Genomic DNA, 16,331 nt, shown 5'->3' with positions numbered 1-16,331 from the left:
GTGTCATTTATTATTTCAGATTCTGTGTGTATATTTTTATTAATATCATTTTCGACTGGTGTAGAGCGTTTCTTGCACTCTCCCATTCCAAATTTTAATAGTATTTTGTCGATGTATCTCGATTGAGTCATCGTAACAAGTCCTTTGCTTTGAGTAAATTCTATCCCCAGAAACCAGGATATTTTGCTAAGATCGGTCATTTTGAATCTTTTACTTAATTTGTTCCTAACATCAGTTAACATTATGTCACAATTTGATGCGATTAAAATATAATCGACCCACAAAACCAAAATCAGTAGTTTATCGTCTTTGTGTTGGGTATATAAACAGGGGTCTACAGCGTATTGTCTAAATTGTTGTTTAATAATATAATCATGAAATACTGTGTTCCAACACTGAGCACTCTGCTTTAGACCATATAATGACTTGTTAAGTCGCCACACACTATTTCTATTTTTCATTATAAATCCCTCTGGAGGGTTAATATAAATTTCACAGTCTATTGTGGCATTCAAATAAGCATTTTTTACGTCCATTTGATGGATGTTTATGTCATATTGTGATGCGACTTGCAGTAATATTCTGATTGTTGTTAGGTTTGTGGTCAGTGAAAACGTAGAAAAGTATTCTTTACCGTAAATCTGAGAGTATCCCTTAGCAACAAATCTTGCTTTGTACTGTTCTACGCCTGATGCTGCACTCTTTTTTGTAAAGACCTATCTGGTAGAAATAACATGTTTATATCTTGGGAGAGGCACTACCGTATAGGTATCATTTTCGGTTAAGGCATCTATTTCTTTTTTCATGGCACTTTTCCATTCATCACAATGTTCTGAATTAATTGCTTCGTTGAAGCTTTTTGGCCCATTTTCCATTGAATAACAATAGTCGATTTGATAATCTTTTATATTGTCGACCACAAAAAAATCGAGTCGTCTTCTATTTCTTTTGGGATATCTTTCGATTTTATCATCATCATCATCATGGACACTCTCGTCTCCGTCATTTTTATTGTTTTCGTTTGTTCTAATTATTTGAGGTAATATAATTTCATCCTCTTCATATGACGGATTTTCGTTTGTAAAATTAAACGTGTCTGTGAATTTTACACACTGGATTCTTTTTATTTTATTTTTTTCGGGAAAAAATATTAAATTGGCTGGACTGTTTTTTATCGTATCCAAGAAATATACCTCTGTCGGCTTTAATATTCAATTTACTCTTTTTCTCTATATATGCGAAGCAAGTTGAACCAAATATATGCATTCTGCTTAAATTTGTTTTTTTACCGCAGAAAGATTCATATGGAGTTTTAGATAGTGTTTTGTTAAAGCACCTGTTGCGTATATAAGCTGCCGCCATAAGTGCATACGTCCAGAAGTTTTTAGGGAGTTTTGATTCAATGAGTAGGCATCTTGCCATTTCAAAAAGTGTCCGCCACACAAGTTCAGCAGTCCCGTATTGGTGTGGCGATCTAGGAGCTGATGTTTCATGCCTGATATGATGGTTAATTAGTAAAAGTTCAAAGTCTTTATTGGTGAATTCCGTACCGTTGTCAGAGCGAATACACTTGATTTCACCGTAGGGGGGCATGTTGGCAAGATATTTCTTAGTTGCTAGCAGGGTATCAGATTTGTTCTTTAAAAAGTAAACCATTATTAAACCTGAATGGTCATCTACGAAATTCAACACATATCTATAATGTTCTCTGGCCATCGGTTCTACGGGACCGTTCAAGTCACAATGCACGATTGATAGGATTTTTTTGGCCTTTTTGTCTGGTATCTTGTTTTGATAGTTTGTCATTTTCCCTTGCGTACAGACGTCGCAGTTGAAGGTTTTTGATGTTTGTATTTGCATTCCATCAACTACAGTCGGCAACTTTTTGATATCAGGAATATTGCAGTATCCAAGAATTTTATGCCATGTCTGTAGATCATGGCAGGCGGTTTTGATGGGACTGCGCTATTTAAATAATATAGTCTTCCATTTTTTTTAATGTCGAATACAGTTCCATTCGGGTATACCAGTTTTGATTTATTGGGGCTAAAGTTTATATTTGCACTTTTTTTGTGGCAGCTTGTACAGAAAATATATTTTGTTTAAATTTTGGGATTAGAAGAGCGTTTTCTAAAATACAGAAACACAGTTCACCTTTATTGTTCTTTAGCGAGATTTTCACATTGCCTCTTTTCAAAACGATATCATTGACTCGACTCCTGTCAGCTAGTTCTACAAAATGATTTTGTGGCTTAAAGTTGGGATCAAAACTGATAAAATCAGATTCCTTTGTAATCACATGTGCCGTGGCCCCACAATCGACAAGAAAATTATTATTGTTTGTTGAAGCATCAAATGTACATGAAAATAAAAATGTATGTTCGCTAACAAAGCTCTCTACATTTTTAATGTAGTCGCCATTTTGAGTCCTGTATCTACATTGGAAACTCTTGTGATTAGGTCGTCCACAATTATAGCAAATAATTTTTGTACTTTTCTTAGGAAAAAACTTGCTTTTGGCAACGTTGCGTTTTTTATTCCTGGCATGGGTATAATTTGATTTTGGTGTTTTTATGTGTGTATTTTTAAATTTCATGATATTTGTGGATTCGTTTTGTTCTGTGATCATTTTTTCAGTTTCTTCGTAACTTCTGAGTGCTACCTTGAATTGGCTAAAAGTCATGGGTTTTTCTTTCTGGTTTACCACGGTGGTAAATAGCTTGAAATCACTCGGTAATCCCTTAAGGACCATGGAAATTAACAGACTGTCACTTATAACTTCACCAGACATTTTTAAAGAATTTGCAGTTGTCTCGGCTTTTATAATATAATCAGTAATAGTTTCGGCTTCCATTCGTTTTAGAGAGGTCAGTTCAGTGTATAAAGAAATAAATTTGGGTTTTCCTTTCGATAAATAATGCTCTCTCTCAATATGTTTAATGCTTTGCAGCCGTCGTCCAGGGCTTCTCTCATTACCAGTGATAGACTTCGGTCATCTAAACACTGTATTAATTCCGCAAAGACAGTTGTGTTCTTTTCAATTAAGTCAGGGTCGTTTCTGTTTTCAGGTTGTGTTTGTAGTACTTTGTGTAGCTTTTGGATTCGTAGATATCCTAGAAATTTAACTTGCCACAATTCGAATTTTGATTCGGATCCATTGAAATAAAGATGCACGCTGGGCGCATAACCTCTAGAAGTGTAAGCCATTTTGAGTTTCAGAACAGTTTCAGATGGTTCGCTGTTACACACAAGTTCTGGGAGGTAACTTGTTTGTAGTAGACAGTTCCACAGAACAAAATATTCTTACCGTGTCGAGACAGAAAAGAACATGTGAAATTGCTCCAGAAATATGTTAAGCACACTTTTTTAATACTGCTTTGTTATTTATGACTTCGATCAATAATCTGAAAGAAACTCTGAAACAATAAATTATTAATGCTATAGTGTTCTTTTGTTGATCAACTCGTGAGAAATCATAACAGCGGCCACTCAAACACGTGGCTTGAAATCCAACAATTGTCAAAGGTCCCAATCCTACTTCTCAACTCACGTTGCTTTTATACAGCCTATCTTCCTCATTTGCATGTGTGTGGTGAGATTTCGCAAGACCACTGCTTATAAAACCATGGGCACCATCTTTAGTCTCTCTTTATCGCCCGAACTCACCCGACACACACACACACGTGGTAAGACTTCTATCTCCCTAACTTTAGACAACATATAGGACACTCAGTAAATAATTATGCTGCATAGAATATTACTTAATTCCGTAAATGTAACTTGGAACGTAGTTGCTGCTGAATCAATCCAAATGTATTCAATACTCTAAATACAGCTGGTATGTGTTATAACATAATTTTATAAAGGAGAATATTATCAATGGCATTTAAATATCATAGATTCCTTTTATAATAGAAAAAATAAGATAAAATGCAACACTTTAGAACAACACCAACAAATAGCAATCAACTCGAACACAGCATTTTTATATATTTAAAAATAGCTTTAAGACGCTCATCTTTTTTATTAATCGTGTGGAGTATTAACTCTTTTTCCTGGTAATCCATTATGAAATTAGGAAGGTTGATGTTCATCAATATGGAATTAAAATTCATTTGATATTTTTTTAAAGAGCAAGCTTAGAAATGTTATAGATAGCTATGTATAAATCCATATGTCTGGATAAAAAAGAAAGATTTAGAGAAAGTCATTCATTGTTACTTGTGTAAATAGAAATCCCTTGATTAGGTATTTATCCAGTGGTAGGAATCACTTCAGCATGCATATTTCCTGGTCAATAATTTTTACATCTAGTGATGAAGTTAGGAGGACAGATTTTTCTTACTAAACTCATTTGATTTTTCCTGTATTTATAATGGAAATTACAATGCTCCCAGCCTGTTTATTATACCCATACACGAGAAGATGAAAACTAGTTCCCGCAGAATTCACATAACTTTGAGACAAAGCACGCAGTGAACATTTTGCCGTTTGCATGGGTGAATAGTGTTTCTTTTGATCTAACGTCTATTTTAAAATCTGAAATAATTTCAACTGAGTTATTTCCCTTTGAACATATATAGCGAATCTGTTTGTGAAATAATTATTCACTACAATTTCATTCTTAATTCTTATGTTGAATTGGACAATGCTCAATACCCTAGATAGAATGTAAACGAGAGCTGAGAGAAAGTAGGAAAATAGTAGTAAAGAAGAAAGGTTGAAAGACAAAAGAATAGATTTAGTTGTATATGCTTTTTTTTGTTACTTTTATGTTTTAAATCAGATTTGAATCTGTTAATATTACAAATAACATTACTTTTACAACCAAGAAAAATATTGAAACAAATTAATTTCAATTTGTTACAGGAATGCAAAAGCATACTCATTGTTTTTACTTTAAATAAAAAAGAATAAGTAAAATATAATCTTTAAAAAATGAGATAATAATAATACTGCTCATTTTGCTGTCATCATCATCATCATCATCATCATGACGGGCTCCTTGCTCAGACCAATGTGACTCTTCCTCTCCAGAGTTTCCTGTCTTCCATCAGTTGCCTCAGTTCTTCAGGTTCACAGTTGGCGTCGTGTGCTATTTGTTGGATGTACGTGAATCTAGGTCGTCCTCTGCTTGCGCGTCCGTGTCGTGGAGTCCATAGCAATACATCACTCACCAATTCATGCTTGCTCCTCAGACAATGACCAGCAAATCGTAGGCGTCTTTCTCTGATGGTATTAGATATGGCAGGTAGTTTGCCATAAAGTTGCTGCTTCGTGGGATGATTTTGCCAAGATATATTTAATATTGTTCTTAGCATACGGGTGTATGTGCCGTCTAGTTTTCTTTCCAATCTTTTGGTGAGTGTCCAGGTTGTAGCACCGTAAACAAGGACAGACTCTACCACTGCCCTGAAGAACTGCCTTTTCAGTTTGTCATCCAGTCTCAAAGTCCATACTGAATGTAGCCCATCCAATGCGGTCCATGCTTTTGAGATGCAAATTCCGATATCTCTCTCTGTGAAAACTATGTTGCTGCTCAGATACATAAACTCAGCGACTTCTTTCAGTGTTGATCCAACCAAAGCCCTGATCTCTCCCTTCACAGTTATAAACTTTGTCTTATCCGCATTTATGTGGAGACCAATTTGCTGTATGTAACAATAAGCCTCTTGAAATGTAGTAGATGCTGAATGCAAACGAACTCAATACTTTAAATACAGCTGACATGTGTTATAATATGATTTTACTCTTATAAAGTCTTATGTTAAAGGGAACAGTACTCAATTCCCTAGGTAGAATATATATGAGGGCTGTGACAGACAAGAATAGAGATACAAAGGAAAAATAAGAGTAAAGAAGTAAAGGAGAAAGACAGAATATTTGATGTAATTGTTTTCTTTTTACTAATGTTTTATATGAGATTTTAATCATTTTTTTTTTTTTTTCGTACAAATAACTTTACTTTTTCACCCAAGTAGAATATTGAAATAAAAATAATTTCAACGCTATGCAGGTATGCAAAAGCATATTAATTTTGTTTAATTTTAACTAAAAAATTAAGTAAAATATGATCTTAAAATGAGATACAAGTTAGAAAAGCATTTCTTGCAAGGCATGAAAATTGTTCTTAATAATTTTTTATGAAACTTAAAAAATAAGGTACAAGATTTAATTTGGGATTCATCGATTTTGGTTTGATATGCAGTTGAGTTGGGATTATCGATTTTGGTTTGATATTCAGTTGAGTTGGAATTTATTGATTTTGGTTTGATATGCAGTTGAGTTGGGATTTATTGATTTTGGTTTGATATGCAGTTGAGTTGGGATTTATTGATTTTGGTTTGATATGCAGTTGAGATGGAATTTATTGATTTTGGTTTGATATGCAGTTGAGTTGGGATTTATTGATTTTAGTTTGATATGCAGTTGAGTTGGGATTTATTGATTTTGGTTTGATATGCAGTTGAGTTGGGATTTATTGATTTTGGTTTGATATGCAGTTGAGTTGGGATTTATTGATTTTAGTTTGATATGCAGTTGAGTTGGGATTTATTGATTTTGGTTTGATATGCAGTTGAGTTGGGATTTATTGATTTTGGTTTGATATGCAGTTGAGTTGGGATTTATTGATTTTGGTTTGATATGCAGTTGAGTTGGGATTTATTGATTTTGATTTGATACCTATGCAGTTGAGTTGGGATTTATCGATTTTGGTTTGATACATATGCAGTTGAGTTGGGATTTATTGATTTTGGTTTGATACCTATGCAGTTGAGTTGGGATTTTTTGATTTTGGTTTGATACCTATGCAGTTGAGTTGGGATTTTTCGATTTTGGTTTGATACCTATGCAGTTGAGTTGGGATTTTTCGATTTTGGTTTGATACCTATGCAGTTGAGTTGGGATTTATCGATTTTGGTTTGATACCTATGCAGTTGAGTTGGGATTTATCGATTTTGGTTTGATACCTATGCAGTTGAGTTGGGATTTATCGATTTTGGTTTGATACATATGCAGTTGAGTTGGGATTTATTGATTTTGGTTTGATACCTATGCAGTTGAGTTGGGATTTATTGATTTTGGTTTGATACCTATGCAGTTGAGTTGGGATTTTTCGATTTTGGTTTGATACCGATGCAGTTGAGTTGGGATTTATCGATTTTGGTTTGATACCTATGCAGTTGAGTTGGGATTTTTCGATTTTGGTTTGATACCTATGCAGTTGGGTTGGGATTTATCGATTTTGAACGTGCACTTTTATAAACTTTATAAAGTAAAGTATAAAGATTTGATTTAAACTGAATCTAAAAATTACTTTGTATTTATTTTGTGTTATTTACATTTTATTGCCGTTTAAAAAAAAATTACTTGAAAATTATATTATTAATTGTTAAATAATAGATACTTTTTTTTAAGTATAACGAAATGTACATAACATAAAATACGGTCTAAAAAAGAATCTCTAATCTAATAGGTCTCTCACTTTTCATCAAACCCTAACACTAACCCCATTACATTCATCAAACCCTAACTTTTACCCTATTGTTGCATTCATTTGCTTGTTTTGCAAGTACTTTAATAGAATTTGGTTCGGCGAACTTACTGATCTCTAAATACACTTAACCAACTTGACAATCAGTTAAATCCCATTCAGATATCAGAAAGCTGTCTATTCTATTAGCTTATTTCCTCAAATTACTTGCTTTTAGAATTCCTTCATACTCCCTGTTTACGTTGCTGTATTGACTTGCTGTAATTTAAATGTAATATAAATAAACATCTTGTTGCACAACTGCTTACTTCGGATGTCACCTGAAACTCTGACCTGGTAAAAAAATCAAAAGACAATGCCACACTTCCAACACTTTGTTCTGCTGTCAAGAACTTCCAAACTGCAAAACATGACGCACAGCTGACACCACTCGTCATTTCAATAGTCAAGTCCCAAATCTACCCCTACTGAAAAATTCTTTTATATCCAACCAGAAGCGTCTCATTTACATAATGAACAAGCATATAAAAAGGTGGCCATTTCTTTTTTATTTTTTGTTCACTCACTCTGTCTGTACACGATCTTACAGGATGCCAAAAGAACAGGTTTGTCATAAATTATTTAATCATAATCCTTAATCCACAGTAATGCTTTACATCTCAGTAGCAGTATGCCTTACCTGCAGTGAATGAAAGTAAAAAAATAAAAAAATACAAAAATTTTTAATTTAATTTAAAATTCTTTTAAAAAAATAGAAGAAAATTAATATCATAGCATGTAAATAACACCTCCTGCTGGAAATCTTGGTAAATACTATAATTAAGAGACAAGCTGTCTTGCTGTATGTCAGCCCTGATGTTACCAATGTCAATGGCCTGTTGAATGTCCTGACAGAGGTCAGTTCAGTATTGGTTGACACAACTCCTGATAGTGTATAGGACTTTGATGTAGGCTGCATGGAGGGTTTGCTGGCTGTTTCTTGTGGAGTCAGCTCAACTGCATAGGTATCAAACCAATTATGGATCCTGCTCTGCTTTCTATCAGAGACTAAGAAGGATGTGGTGTGAGTCACATTGTGGATCTGTTCCCACCTCCTCTACAGAGAATTCAAAATCAGCAAGAGAAAAAGGGGTCGCTTTCAGCTTCAAATCAAAGACACGTGTAAAAGAGGTATGAAAAGGTCAGCATAGACTGTAGAAGCTGAGAGGTACTTGCTGATCGACACGATCTGTGAAAACACCAGATCACCAGTGACCTCAAGTGGAGCAAGGAGAAATTCTATCAGTCATGGCAGGAGAAGCGAACCTGACATGAAGAACAACTGTGCCGCCTGCTACCAGCCTCCCTTCCCTGTTAGGCCACAGAGCCAAGATAAGACACTATCGATGAATGCCAATGAAAGAGAGGACAAGTTGTCTACCCTTGAGTTAGGAATTCTCAGCACTGGAAGAGGGTGAGATGGCTTCAACTTCCTGTCTTTTTTCCTGTCTTTTCTCTTGGATTTCAGCAGTGACAAAAAAATATAAGATATTTAAATTAAGTAGCAATCTTGTAGCAATGTGTTTCAACAAAAAATAATAATTTGGTTAATTTCTTAATGTTTGATTCTTTTGTGTCTTTCCAAAGGTCAACTGACATTTATGCATTTTTTCACTTTTTTTTTTTTTTTCAGATTTTGCTTTGATAAGGTATCTAAAGAAAGACGTTCCTGATGAAGCGATTGTTTTGATGGCCAGCTATGATGAGATGTCATCAAGGTAATTTTCTCTTTGACTTTAATCAGCTTCATGTTACATCATTAGCAGACGAAAATATAAATAAGATACGAATAGTATTAGGTACAACCTAAAATGTGTGGGGTATTGACCTAATGGATATCATTGCAGACTATGGGATTAGCTATATAAGTTCAAATCCGAGTATGAAATAATGTTAATAATTTAAAATCAGCAACAGAATACTAAATTTAACAGAAAAAACGTCACATTAGCAAGAATAAACATATGCCGTACACACTTTACCTATTCATATCGCTTGAGAAAAGAAAATCAACTCATTTGTATACCATATCAAAGAAAAACAACTCTTGCATCATACTTTCAGAACTTAAAAAAAAGTGGCCTTTTTTATACCATGTCAAACCCCACTCACAATTAAATACATTCTGATTGATTGCATTGATTTTGTAGCAACAAGGGATAAAGAAAAATATATTAATTGTGTTGTTGCTGTTTTTATAGAAATTGCATAAGTTTTTTTCACTTCTTTCATAGTTTGAAAACGGATGGAAGAAAATGGTTGAAATCCTTTGGCAGCAACTTGATTGACAAAGTCGGTTTCCGAGATGCATTTGTTTTGATTGGACAGCGTGGACTCAAGCCAGGACATGCCATTGAATTTGTAAGTAAAATGGAGAATTCCTTATCTTTCTCAGGAAAATAGAAAAATATTAGACAATGGAGATTAAAACATAATTCTGCTATTTTTGGATGGCAGGTGGGGGTTCCATATTAGGTCTGCTTGAAAGTTATTTTAATTTTCAGATACATTATTTAATAGTGTTCATTTTAGATTTAGAAATTGTATCTTTCTTATACTTATTATTGTATTCATAATGAACCACAACTAAAAGGTAAAAACTAGTGTTAAACAGCAAAGATACCATTAGATAGATGTCCTAAACTCTGCATATCTAGATTCCAGGATGCATTTCCGTTTTCTATGCAGGTTGTTGTGGACAAATTTGTCCTGAAACAAAAACTGTTCCAAGTTTAGCACTCTTCTTCCTCCCCCTCCAAAAAAAACAAAAAATGGTGACGTAAAGAAAATATCATACACTGAAAATTATATGAATTAATTAGATAGTTTAATTTTAAAAAAAAATTTTTTATGGCTAAACGATTATCAACAATCTCACCATGCCATTTTGCAAGTAGTTTGGTGGACAAGGAAGATAATTCCAAGTATTTCAAGCATGAGAGATTTCTTAACATGGAGAGGAAACAGACATTAGGACCAAGCAAGGTAGGGCACCCCTCCCCCTTTATGTAAGAAACATTTTGATAAGCAATTTATTTCATTTCCATTTTTATTTTAAATATACCTTGTGTTCATATGTTACATGTCCATGTTAGATTTAACATGTTTAAATGGAATGGTGTAATTATTTATTGCAAACTCTATGTTGTCATGCTCAAATTGACTTTTAATCTCTGTATAAAATAATATAACTTTGTTCAGTCCATTGAAAAAAATAGCAACTTTTTTTCTTGTTTCTAAAAAAAAATAGTTACTATATTTATGAGGATTAATAATTGTGTATTAGTTGTATCATTCAGTCTGAAAGGACCTGTGGCATAACGGATAAAGTCTTAGTTAAAATTCAGTCATCAGTAACACTCTTCTTGAGGTTCAAGTTCAATCCTCAGTATTAGTGATACCCAAAATACAATTGCAAATTGCTTAAGACATCTACCCGGTCATGGCTGACAAAATAAGAACATCTTACCTCCGTGGATTAAATAAAGAGCTCCATTCAAAATTGTGTGCAGATTCTAGTGTTGGCTGGAAAGATTCCCGAGTTTGACATGAGAAATCTGGAGATGGTATCAGCTGAGATATTGTGAAAATATCATTCGATGAGAACAGTAGTCTGAATAATCCAAATAGTTACTTAGTTGAACTCAGCTTAAATAATTGTTTTTGATTTGAATTTTTTTATTTTTCACCTTTTATTTTGTCAAGTAAAAAGAAAATACTTCTGTTAAGTAATTTTAGATGATGAAAATTGTTTTTTTTTCTGGAAATCATAAAAAATAGTCTTGGTCTATAATTTATAAAGAAACTTTATTTGAGACTGACTGAACTCCTTCAAATTGCACTCACTTTATCAGCATTGTTGAAAACTGTTACAGAAATCATGTTAAATATAAAAAAGTAAACAAAATATTTCAAAGTAGAGTTTTTTAATTTTTCAAATCCTAAAATTCCAGAAAATCGTTTTGATTGATCAATCTATATATCTCTAAAAATGAGAATGTGTGTGTTTGTGTGTGTTTGTGAGTACACTTCTCAACCCATATACTCAACATTTTTTATCTACAGACTTGAAATTTGGTATATATATATATATATATATAGGATATTCAGACATGTGGTAAACTTTTTAATCCGTTTCCATCTGGAAAAAAAAGCTACTAAAGGGTTAAAATGAGCAAATTATTATGTGAGAGCCGTTGGATTTTTCTCTGTTTGTCAACCATTTCACGACTGCACATGCACAGTTGAGAAACATAACAGCTCCCTTATGTTAAGAATAAGATTTTTTAAAAACAATTTGTAAATGTCATATCAAGCTGGCCTAATGGTTATCATACTTGACTCAATGTCTTTAGGTTTTGATTTTGATCTCAGCTTGAGTATTTTTTTTTATATGTACAAGAAGTGAACTGTTTAGGAAAAACACACACAATACTCGCATGCACATGCCTCAGTTTCTGAATTAATTAAAATATAATATTTATACGTATTTTATGACTGGGCAATGCCGGGCGGCCTGCTAGTATTAATTAATTTTGAGAAATGACAGCCACTAGTACATCTTTTTTTATTTCGATCCTTTAGAAGTAGAGAAATATCAGTTGCATCGAAATTGAGTAGAGAGTTTTTACATTGTTGGCTTTCTGTTTGAGTGCATGAAAAGTGAAAGATCTACATGAAACCTAACTGATGTCAACTCTTTGGACTGTACTGCATCGGAAACAGTTAATGAATGTTGCTTGCTGTTACCAACTTCCAGCACCGTTAAATATCAAACCTGGATGATGAAGACATGATGATGTAGTATATAAACTATAACATTGACACTAGTTCCTGTTAGATCACCAAAGTTAAGCGACATTGTACCTGGTACTGTATGTAGGGGTGTGTTGACATCTCCCTGCAAGAACTGAAAAAACCTAATGTTGTTATCTCCTCTGATATGGATATCAGAGGAAGCCAGTTCAAACCAACTATGGTCAGTGCTGCTTTGGTTAGTCAAATGATGTAACTTGCATCAGTATTAAGAACTGTTGAATCATTCAACATGCGAGTCACTGTGGACATAGTTGGTGCATCACACTTATGATTGACTTAACAACTATTTTAAATCCTGGTATGCATTGGACAGTGTGTAAAGTGCCATTTTGTATGCATTGCTTTGTTGATTGCTTTTACAGTATGTGTGCTGAAACCATGGTGATGTTTTGTATATTAATTGTTTATAGGTGTATAATTTCAATTGTAATATTTTTCAGATATTTAAAAATCGATTTAAAAAAAAGAGGTTTGCATTTGATGTGGTGTGGTGCAATATACATATACGAGCATCACGTTTATTTATTGCGGTTTTGAACTGTATGGATTCTTCGGAAGTAAAGTTGGTAATTTGTAGCTTGCAAAAAAGTAAAAAGTTTATAGAGTTCCCTTATTGATATACTTTTGAGTTGTAAGTCATTTTAGTTTTAGAAGAGAAATGTTGTTTCATACAAAATGCCAGTATCAATCCACGCAAGTTTTGAATTATAAAAATTTGCAGACTAACAGCAGAGTTTCTGGTAGGTAGCCAATCCAAAGAAGTCTTCAATTGTAAAGCTTGCAGATGAAGACAAAGTTCCTTTCCCTGTGGAGACGAAAAATTAGGTACAAGAATTCTTGAGAATTTCAGTATATTTATGAAGTGATTCCGGATTCTGATTGGCTGCTAGATTAATATGCCTCCATTTGATTGGTCAGTTCTTATCACACCTGTCTATAAATAGAACCATTTATTTTTTTGTAATCATACCCTTTATTATACAAAACATACTGCAACATAAAGTCTCCTTGAATCTATTTGTCACTAAAATCTTCAGTTTAAAACTTGTTGATTACATGCATGCCAGAAATGAATATAACTTAAAAAGAAATATTTGCCATTAATTTTTTTTATTCTTTAGAATCGGAAGAATAAGAAAGATTTTGCACCTGTAATCGAAAAAAGTGGCTGTTTCTCTATGCCAAGTAAGTATGTGTGTGGGAATGTATACATTATATATAAATTTTCAATGGTAAAAAAAATATATATATAAACCATCTTAAATGTTTATATAATGTAAAACTCGTCCTTGAATTGAAGATTCAGAGAAAAAAATATTGATTTTATATTTATTTTTATCCATACATTTTTATTTGTTATATATATATATATATGTAGAGAGAGAGAGAGACAGACAGACAGTACAAAGATAGAAAAGAAAATAAGACACATGAAAAGTTACATTCTCTTTACAAGTTTATTATATTCACATATTACAGCAAGGAATATTTTTAAAATTTCCTTTAAACCATATATAAGAAATGATAATAAAATGTACTTACATTTAAAAGTTTATAGGACAAAGAGCCATTTATTTGTTCAAAGTTATCTGTTTTAATTCAGTTTTGTTCCAATTATGAGAAGTTGATTGTTACGTATGTGTGTGTGTATATATATATATATATTATTCTTTATGTAAATACAGTCATATCTTGCTATGATGTGCAGACCATTTCTATCATAATAGATCTCATGAGGCAGGAAAAATTTTAAATTAAAGCGCTTTAACTTCGCTCCACGCCAGTCATGGCTAAGTATATCTCCTTTAAAATTGAAAATGGTCTTGAAACCATTTTTAAATTTAGAATTTTGAATTTTTCTTGCCTGATGAGATCTATTATGACTGAAACGGTCTACACATTGTAGCCAAATATGACTGTATTTAGATAAAGAATAATAAAAAAAATATAATTTGCTCTCTTTGATTGAGCACTATCAATAACTTTTGTTGAAATTCAGTTACTCTTCGTTTTTGGATATTTCACTATAATAAAAATCAGGGTGTATTTATTTGTATATTCATGTCTACAAAAATATGTGTTGTTCCTTGTCATGTTGGAAAATTTAGTAATTAAAAAGTGTGCACCTTTTCTAGGCAGACAAAACCAATTTCAAGTTATAAAGGGAAATGAAATAGCAAATCAGACTTACCCTAATTGTAATTTGGAAATAAATCCTCCAATCTATAATAAAAAGTTGGATGAAAAAGTAAACAAATCGAAGGTAAATTTAGTGATAAGGAAATAAGTATTTAAAAATTTATTAAGACAACTTCATTTTTTTATGTGATGTTTTCTTTGAGGACATTAATCATTTTCGGGAAAGCTAAATTATATATTGTTATAGGAGAGTGAAAAACAATGGATCTGGAAATAATAAATAACATTTACAGAATTTGTGGAGTCTGCTTTTTGTTTAATGGATTCGTTATATTGAAAATGATCATCTCAATATTTGGAAAATATATTTTAATGTTTAACAATAAAATATATTTTAAGATTTAACCATGAAATCATGTGTACTTTCGTGCCATGTTGCAAAATCACTGTATTAGATCCTGTTTGTCTGTTTCTCACGTATATTATGGCCTACTATAATAATAGTATAGTAGTCCATGCATATATTTATTTTTGATGAATATACACTGACTTATTTTTATTTGTTCCTATTTTACTTGCCTCCCCACGAAAGCAAAGTTAAACACAAGGTCGGTTTTTAATATGGGGGAAAATCCAGCTCCCCCAAAAGGGTACTTTAGATAGGAACAAAAAGAAAAATTGTCTCAGTCATGAAGGATTCCTCCTCCGCTGACGGAGGATAGAAAAGGTGAAGTGTAGCATCAGATCTTGGCCTTATTTTTATTTGTTATTCATTATAAAATCCTTAATAAACAAAAGGAAAAAATTAAAACGAATGAATTTAGGAAAAAAGAAAAAAAAAAGATTGCAAAGGCAAATAACTTTGGAAATACAATCCTTAGTTACTTCCCTTCATTTGCATTACAAGTAACCAAAATCATGATACTGAAAAATATGAACGCATCCTAATCTTTGAACTACAGAAAAACTGAAACTGACAGCTAGCATAAAATATTTACTTTCGTGTTCATCTTATTTATATTTAAAGCATTCAAATTTAATATATTTCAAAATAAAATTTTCTGTCCACTGACAAGCTATATTTTATATTAGTAGCATCTGTGCACGTTTCAGTATTAAAATGTTATTTAGTGGAAATATGTTTTAAGAAATAAAGTTTAAATATTTCAAACAGAATTTATACTAAGTCGATATTATTTTTATTTAAATCTACTTTTCCATCTATGTTAATATAACATTTCCTGAAAAAAATGTACATAAATCACATAGGCTGTAAATATTATTTGTGACATATTAGTATGTTACCATGACAAACATTGGGTGATTTTCTAACAGTATTTTGTATAATTCTTTCTATTTTAAGACATTTTTTTCTGATTCTCACCTAATGCTTGACGCTATATGTTTTTCAGACTAAATAAACGTTTTAAAGTGAATAAAACCACAAAAAACTTTTCCAGATAGGTAGAAGAGTAACTTATCTTGCCTTTAATAACATTTATTTGTTATACATTGTTTTTTTGGCCACTTTTTTGTACCTCTGGGGGGGGGGGTAGAAAGATATAGTTTCTTATCCAGAATTCAACCTAATTGGGGGGGGGGATAAAAAAATACAGGAAAATCTTTACGATTTATGTACCTGTCATAGAACAAAAATGTTATATTCCAAAAATCATGTATTCTGATCAAGTAGGTTTTTTTTTGTTTTTTTAAAGAAAGCCATTTTTAAGTTATTAATGGCAAATCGTTAGCATTACAAGTTTAATCTTGCAAGTTTGAATTATTGTGGAGTTATCGGTCCTTGTTCTCTTCAAGACAGAGATAAGAGACAATCCTCTTT

At 32.4% G+C, this 16,331-nt stretch overlaps 1 protein-coding gene across 2 annotated transcripts in view; it reads left to right on the top strand.

Moving 5' to 3' along the window:
• LOC145276965 (protein O-linked-mannose beta-1,2-N-acetylglucosaminyltransferase 1-like) overlaps window positions 1-16,331 on the top strand; it is a 260,297-nt gene that overhangs the window by 87,275 nt on the left and 156,691 nt on the right. For both annotated transcript variants that reach the window (XM_080128508.1, XM_080128507.1), the window contains 3 exons: window positions 9,168-9,252; window positions 9,769-9,895; window positions 13,474-13,537. In XM_080128508.1, the coding sequence (XP_079984634.1) occupies window positions 9,168-9,252; window positions 9,769-9,895; window positions 13,474-13,537 (276 nt within the window). The remainder of the gene's footprint in view (window positions 1-9,167; window positions 9,253-9,768; window positions 9,896-13,473; window positions 13,538-16,331) is intronic.

This window comes from Euprymna scolopes, chromosome 5 (assembly GCF_053919585.1).
Source record: "Euprymna scolopes isolate OS-2025 chromosome 5, ASM5391958v1, whole genome shotgun sequence".
NCBI lineage: Eukaryota > Metazoa > Mollusca > Cephalopoda > Sepiida > Sepiolidae > Euprymna > Euprymna scolopes.
The sequence above is the reverse complement of the archived record's forward strand: the minus strand, read 5'-3'. Positions and strand labels throughout refer to the sequence as shown.